General features: G+C 31.0%; 1 protein-coding gene across 1 annotated transcript; it reads right to left on the reverse strand.

Annotated features, from left to right (window-relative positions):
* Positions 5,792-7,178, reverse strand: LOC109330502 (pentatricopeptide repeat-containing protein At1g55890, mitochondrial-like). The gene has a single exon (XM_019564699.1). The coding sequence runs from the start codon at positions 7,125-7,127 to the stop codon at positions 5,982-5,984; it is 1,146 nt and encodes a 381-aa protein (XP_019420244.1). The 5' UTR covers positions 7,128-7,178; the 3' UTR covers positions 5,792-5,981.

Below are 8,627 nucleotides of genomic sequence, written 5' to 3' on the forward strand. Positions count from 1 at the left end.
CTGAGACTGCACTGTTATCAGCAAACTTGACTTTGCTTTTTGTAGTTTCATCAAGGGAAGTGAACCACTCTTTCTTTCCTGTCATATGGTTTGAACAACCAGTGTCCAAGTACCACACATCAGAGTCTTCATTCGAGTTCATGACTGTTGCTATTAGAAGATATTGTTCTTCACCATCTACCTCATCACCTTGTGCCAACTTGACCTCTTCATCTTTCTTATTTGATCCTCTGTTCACTCTGCATTCAGCAGCATAATGCCCATAGTTCCTGTAGTTGTAACATTGCACTTTGCTCTTGTCACCTCTTTTCCTAGTCATGAGATTTTTGTTTGAATTTTTCTTGTGATCATAGGAATTGTTTGCAGAGTTAAGTTGTTTTTGTGATGATGATGCTGAACCTTCTTCACCCCTTGAGCCTAGGCAGTTTCTACACTTCTCATTCTGCCATTTGTCTTTGCTTCTTCTGTTCTTATTCCACTGGCCAACAAATTTCTTGGATTGTTGAGCTTGTAGAGCATGATCTTCATTGGTATCTCCATGCCTCTCTTTCAATCTCTGTTCATGAGCTTCAAGAGAGCTTTGCAATTCCTCCAATTTGTAATTGTCAAGATCTTTGGACTCTTCTATGGCCACAATTATGTGATCAAATTTAGGTGTTAGAGTCCTTAGTACCTTTTCAATCACTGATTTCACTTTGACTACTTTGACCACAAGCCTTCATCTGATTAGTTAATGTCAGAATCTTGGCAAGGTATGCTGATATGCTTTCATTCTCTTCCATCTGAAGTAGTTCATACCTTCTTCTCAAGGTTTGCAGCTTCACTTTCTTGATTTTATCAGCCCCTTCATGACTTTTCTCCAAGCTATCCCAGGCTTCTTTTGTTGTCTTGGCACCAGCAATCTTCTCAAAGTTAACTCCATCAACACATTGATGGAGTAGGAACAAGGCTTTACAATCCTTCTTCATTGCTTCCCTATGGAGTGTTCTTTGAGCTTCACTTGCATTGTCTCCTAATTCTTGAAGTCCATTCTGCACTACTTCACTCACTTCTTGGAATCGAAAGATGGTGTGCATTTGTATCCTCCATCTGTCATAATTCTTAGAGTCTAGGATTGGTAATGTCATGGAGAATCCATTGCTGTTTGCCATCTCCACTCCTTCTTGCAGAGTAACAAGCTTGCTCTTTCACTGCCTTCTTTCTCGATCTTCTTGAACAAGAATCACACAGAATCTTGCTCCTCCTAGCTCTTGATACCACTGTTAAAACCAAAGCCTCCTTAATCACCTTGCTGCATAAACAATGCACACAATCACTCCTTGCTGCAGTAGCAAACGAGGCAATGGAATTGAGAGAAGAAGAGAAAAGAAGAGTATATGGAGAAGAAGAAGAGTATATCAATGAATGACCTCTTGTATTGAAAATGAATCTTTACATAACAACACAATACACTTGAAAACAAAGTTTAACAACTACTTCTATTTATAGTAGTTTCCCAACCTACTTAACTAACCAAAGTTTCTATATAAGGAAACTATGCTAATTATACAATAAAGGCTAGAATTACATTTCCTCTAATAATGTTTAAAATGGAAAAAAACTTAATTTGCATTCAACTCTAGTTTTGGTCAAAGGGAGATATGGTTTAAGTTTTTTTAAAAGGATAGAGGGAGGTTGGTTTCTATAATTGATATATTACATTTTTTAATATATTTAGCAATGTTGCGACCATGATGTAAAACTCGTTCGTAGATGCTGTGATGGCAACGACATCCTCACCTTGGCCGCGACTTGGTGGGGATGTGGCGGCTGAGAATTGTAGAAGATGACTTATTTGATTGATTGCAGTAAATAGGTTTTAGGGTCTCCAAAAAAAAGTGTATGCACTCTAGGTAACACTTCCTCTAATTGATTGATTGAAAAACATATATTTAAATTTAAAATTTAATAATAAATTAATTTTCTGACCAATCAAAAAAATAGCACGTGAAGCGACACCTTTTTTGTGACAGAAGATGCATCCCCTAAGTTCAAATGTTAGGAATTGAAACCATAAAAAATTTGTTATTTTTAAAGTGAATTTACTAAAATAACCTTTACAGTTGGCTTACTTTAGCAAAAATGTAAGGATATTTGTGTCCAAATATTTGGGAATTCATTGCTGAAATGGTCCTTCATGCAAAAGGATAGACTCATGTTATATATATATATATTCAATGCTCTTAATACAATTTATATTTATATAACTATTCAATGCTCTTAATACAATTAGGATCACAGTACAATGAAGCTTAAAACATGTAGCATTTGAGCTTATCGCACCATCAAGCAATTATTATACCAATAGCATTGGCAGTATTTCAGCTATCAGTTTTATTATCAACCACCCGAGGGACTGCATTGATGTTAACCATGGATTGGAGCCTGGCACCAACTAAATGATTATAGAGATAGAATGAACGAGCAAGGGTTTGGAAAATATAGTTTAAGGTTGACATTCTGAAATTTTGAAGTGAAGAGACTGCTATGGTATACACAAGACAATGACATACACATACCCTTTGCACATTTATATATAAGTTTGTGCCACAAACATTAATTGTGTTTTCCAAAATAATCAACCCATCTAAAAGGATCCTGTTCAGTATTGACGAATTGTTATATTTTCATGAACATAATAAACCATGTTTTTTTTTATGTTTATTAATGTTATACATCTAGTTTAAGAAATTATGAAATGATGTAAAAATTTGATACCATTTATTAATCTCTTTTAATGCACATTACAAAGTAAATTATATAAAGGTAATTAGTAAAGAAGAAGAAAAGAACACGTTAATCATATAGTATAAGGTTCTGTTAGATTTCTAGGATGATTAAAAAGATAATGATTGAATTATTAGAAGCGACACATATTGGGAGAGACAATCATACACTCCAAAAATGATTAATTTATTATCCATAGAGTAAGGAAACACCTTTAATAACACCAAAAAGTAGAAGAAAAGAATAAATAAGTCTCTGCCTCAAATTAAATAGGGAAGCCTTTTGCATAAAATAGGGAAGTCGTTTTTATCCTTTTTTATATAAATTGTTTGCTATTTAATTTAATGTATATGGTCCCCATTTATGGAACTTTCTTATTAATAATAAATGTAAATTCAATTGAAATCAATTTATTTTCCTGATTCATTAAAATATTATTTTCCTGAGGTACTTTATGCATTTCGTTTTTTGGATCATAATAGAGGGATGAAAACTCATCCACCAATTCATATAAATCCACTTAATTTATATTTTAAATTATTCAATCTATTCATATTCAAACTTATTAGAATGATTTGAATCTTTCAATCCATTCATAAATATATTTTAATGTGTTGGATGGATGAATATCCAACTCCTTGAATTTTTAATTGGAAATAAAATTATTTTTGAAGAAAATCATTCTTTCAATAATTCATTTTCTAAAAATCACTTTTTAAAAATGATTTTAATTTTTTTATGAAACACTTTTTTAAGAAGAAATGTGATTTCTTGAACTTTAAAATTTTTATACTTTTTGCAATATTCTAAGGAGATATAATACTGAAAAGAGAAAAGTGAATTCAATAATCAAATTTTATACCCAAATTTATAAATGGTCCATTTATTCAAAATAATGTATAATAAATTATCATCATACCAATTTGGCGTAGGTCTAGTCATATAAAGTCACATTAGATCTGTAAGTATTAAATTAAGTTAAAGACTAAAGGTTCAATTATTGAGACTAATACTTGTTTGGAGAGACAATCACACACTTCCAATGAATTAATTTTTTATCCTATGGTAAAGGAATATCCTTGGTTATAAAAAACATGATCTTCAAATGAAATTAATTAACTTTGACTTTTTATTATTTTGGAAAGCATGTGATATTAATAGACAATTAATTTGACAAATTCTTATATTTTCATGAACATAATAGAACATATTTTTTATATGTTTATTAACATTATACAAATAGTTTAAGAAATTATTAAATGATGTAAAAATTTGATATAATTTATTAATCTCGTTTAATGCAAACTAGAAATTAAATTAAAAATAAATTGAAAAATAGGGGTGAAAAAATGAGTAATAAATAAGAGTATAGTTGAAAAGTAAAGTATAAATTTAAATTGTATTTTAAAACATTATAGTATTTTGAATAACTTGAAAAAGGTAAAAACATCAAAATATATATACGGAACGAATTATTATAAATAAAAGATAAATAAAAAAGTAAATAAACAATTAACCTCTATATCTTGACAAATGACAACAATATCTATAATGAGAATGAGTACCAAGAATTTCATAGCTTAGGAGGGCCTATGACAAGGGTAAAGAAGAAGAAGGACCAAAGAGGCATTATGATAAGTCTGTGGTGGTTGTAATCGAATTCCAATCAAATGTAGAAGACTTGAAGCCAAGAGTAATGTTATGCATTGAATGGTTGAAGCATTTACGTTGATATGAGCTATAACACGGACGTGGGCCCATCCATGGCCCGACTATGTGACCAGACAAATTTTAGGTTTTCATAATTTTTTTGAATAATTGTAATTTCTAATTTTGAGTAAGTGGTTTTAGATCGTTCTAGTTTAAAATCCATGTTTTGAGTATGGTTTGTATGATCTTTCATATCTTTGTTTCTTACTTGCCCCAAAGAACTTAGTTGTGAAAATATATTTATGGCTTTCTTAGAGTTTTAATTTTCATCAATGAAGTTTTTTCTTGTCTAGCTTAACTTCATATAGATGTACTTCCATTTTCATTGATTATGCTCATCTTGAATTGTAGCTTAAACATATTGCTTAATGCATATTGTGAGAAGTATTCTCGTTGATTCTTACTTGAACTGATTCATAGAATTATTGTTGGGCTAATCACCTTTTGTGGTGTCCAACCGTTGCTTTATTAATCGTCCTTGGTTGTGACACTACTCAAGTTCTTGACTTTCATTTCTTACCTTCCACAAATTCATCTTTAATCTTATTCTTTATATTACTACAGATTTTAGTTAAGTTATCATCCTACACTCATAATTACCTTAATTATGAATATGTAGAATATAGTTATAAGGAACAATTGAATTAAAAATGAGAAAATTTAAGGTTGGACCAACGGAAAACTTTGGTATATTTAAAATTTTAATTCTTACAGATTTCTTTATAGCAAAGATGCATCTGATTGGTAATAGTTGAGATATAAATAAAAATAAATTAAAATCTATACAAAATTATAAAGTAAAAATATAATCACAGTTATAAAAGTTTCATTTGGATTGGTTTTTGTTACAACTCGATAACTGGACCGAACACAAAAACATGGTTTGATTCACTTCAATTAAACGTAAATTTTATTATAGGACCTGACTGTTGAATGATTTGGTTTAGTTGCACAGTTTCCTACTTCTTTAAATAAAAAAATCTTGTATCATTCGAAATTTCAAATTGTATTCCATGATACTACTATAAAAGGAAGAATACTATTATTATTATCAGAAAATACAAAATATAAATAGATGAGCAAATAAATTGAAACTCATAACTAGTTTCCTAATAACATTTTTAACAATTATGTAATTTAAGAAGAAAATCAAACAAATGATCATATATCTAATAGTACAATGTAAGTTAGGAACATATATAATAATTTAATAAAATATATATATAAAAATTTATTATATATGCTAGTTTCAACATCACAAATGTAAGAAGAAATTCATGTAGGAGGAAAAAAATTAGCGACCAATATCTAAGAATTAAAAAAGAAAACAGTGCAATGACACTGCAAAAGCCATTTCAAGCAATCAGTTACTGAGCTCAGAATGCCACACAAGAAAAAAACCCATTCTTGGTGGCAATATCCAATTCACCATTATGACAACAACCTTTAAAGTTCAAGATTAATAATAGACACAACAAAGAAACAAATAGATATGCTACTGAGCTCTATTCATCTGCTGGCAAAGTTAGCTTATAGCGACAGTACCTATTGGTTTTCCCAAGTTCCACAATCTCCTTTGCTTCTGAAATCATGGCCTCACTCACAAGCTTATCCACCACAAGCTGCAGCAATGACGCGTCAACGAAGCACCTGATGTTGAAGATCTCCTTGCACACCTCAATGGCAGTCTTCAATTCACCTTTCTCACACAGGAACGGAACAAGGGTCGCGAAAGTAGTCTTATCAGGGTCATAACTTGAGTTTGCTATTTCAGAATACCACTTCTTAGCTTCATCCAAATTACCCTCACTCACAAAACCTTTAATCAGAGCGTTGATGCTAAAAATATCAGGCTTGACACCCCTTTTCTTTATTTCCTCAAAAAACTCAATAGCTTCATTTGTTTTCTTCTCCAAAGTCAAACCCAACAACCTAGCATTGTAACTCCTAATATTAGGTTCAACATTCTTCACACCCATTTGGCTCCATATTTTCTCACCATCCTCGAAACGACCCTTTGAATACAACTTATCAAGAATGGTATTAAACGTGATCAAATCAGGCTTCAATTCTTTCTTCTCTATTTCCCCGATCAAGCTCAACGCAGAATCAAAGGAACCCAGTTCACATAAAGCCTTAAGCACAGTGTTATATGACACCAAATCAGGCTCAATGGAGAGATCCTTGGGAAGTTCGTTAAAAACTCGTTGAACCAATTCAAACTCGTTTGAGTGAAGATAAGCAGCTAAGAGGGCATTAAAAGAGAGCACAGTACGGGTGCAGTTTCGTTCTGGCATTTCGTCGAACACCTTGCGTGCATTTACGTGCATTCCTGATTTGCCGTAGAGAGTGATGAGGCGAGTGTTGAAGCCTTCTTTGGATATATCTGAGTAACGTTTCTGGTGCTCGAGGATATCTTCGACCCAGTTGAAGTACTTGGCGGCGGCGAGGCGGCGGACGGTGTCATTGTAGATGCCGTGTTTGGTTCGGAAGCGGTCGATGTCGGAGGCTTTCTTAAACTTGTCGACAAGGCGTTTGAAGTTTTGTTCCTTGAAGAGATCCTGAGATATTGATTTGATGTTGGTTACAGTGGTGGTAGTGGTGGTGGATTGTGCTAAGGTGGACAAGTTGCGGTGGAGAACGCGAAACATTGTGTTTTTTAGTTCTATAATGAGTAAGAGGAGGCGGAACAGAAAAAACGAACGAGGTTTAAATATTAAGTTTTTTGTTCTGAAGAATGTTGATTGGGATTGAAGCATACGATATAGGCCCAAAGAGCCCAATGTACATTTTTACATGTTCAAGTGTTCAACATTAATAAGTCCCACAAGAAAAGAAAGGATTGACACACATTTGTATATCAAAATTTGTACATTAATAACATCTATGTACTAACAGTGTAAAACTTATACACAGTCAATATATCATTTACTATTTATTTATATTACTTTTATTTAAAAGTTAATAATAATTAAAACTAAATAATAGATGATATAATAACAGTATAACAATCTCTTACACCGTTAATGTATAGATTTTTTTCTCATTACTTAATGTGATAGAAACTTTTCTTTCTCCCTTTTGCATGTTGTTTGCAATGCTCAAGTTTAAGTTGGGAGATATAAACTTACTTTTTGAGCTAGAAGTAAGATGAAGGGTTTAAGAAATGTACTTAAAGAAATTGTCGATTCGAGTCTCATTCATAATAAAATAAAAATAGTAATTATAAGGTGATTTTTTACTTCAATTTAAGTTTTAAAATACTACTTCTGCTATACTTCCCTTAAATTTCAACTTTCACATATTATCACTTACCATATTTTAACATCTAATATTGATGTTAATTTCATATGTTAAATTTATAGTTTAACGTAAACTATGATGTTTTTTAGTGAGAGTTGTACTCTTTAATTTAATTATTCTACTACTTTTTAACAACATATAGAAAATTTAATATATAATGTTTGTGTTGTATTCTTAATTTAATATATATTGTGATTTTTTAGTGATACTTATATTTTCATAATTTTACTATGTTTTAACAAATTATTAACTTAATATTTATTTCATTTTTTATAATAAGATAATTGATAAACTAAAATCAAGAGGCAATTTAGTAAGACATATCTAAAAGGGGTGATATCTTCTGACCCAAAAACTATGTCACTGTATGTTCTATTATTTGTGATTGGTTAGAAAAATACTTAATTGTTAAATTTTTAATTTAAATATTTTTTTTCACCCAATCATAAATAGGTTGATACATGAAATGAAACACTTTTTAGAGTGTTCCGCAATAAGTATAGTTTTAGCTATCTACTATTTATATGAAAATGACTTTGTTGCTAGTGGTAAAAACAACTTACATTATCTCCGTATAACAAAGAAGATTAGTGGATAAGAATACCACTTGTTCTCCTAATTTTTTTTTATCTTTACATTAATAATCTTATTGATGATCAAACTTCTCTTTCAATTGTAGACTAAGAAAAACTTCATTTCACACAAAAAAACACGAATTATTTATCTTGTGTATTATTATAATAATTACTATTATTAATCTCATGATATGGTTTGAATAGGTAAAAACTTGTTCCCCTGCTAAAAAAAAGTGTTGCTCTAGTGGTATAAAACCTTACTGGGAGAGACAC

The sequence above is a fragment of the Lupinus angustifolius genome, chromosome LG17 (genome assembly GCF_001865875.1).
Source record: "Lupinus angustifolius cultivar Tanjil chromosome LG17, LupAngTanjil_v1.0, whole genome shotgun sequence".
Taxonomy (NCBI): Eukaryota; Viridiplantae; Streptophyta; class Magnoliopsida; order Fabales; family Fabaceae; genus Lupinus; species Lupinus angustifolius.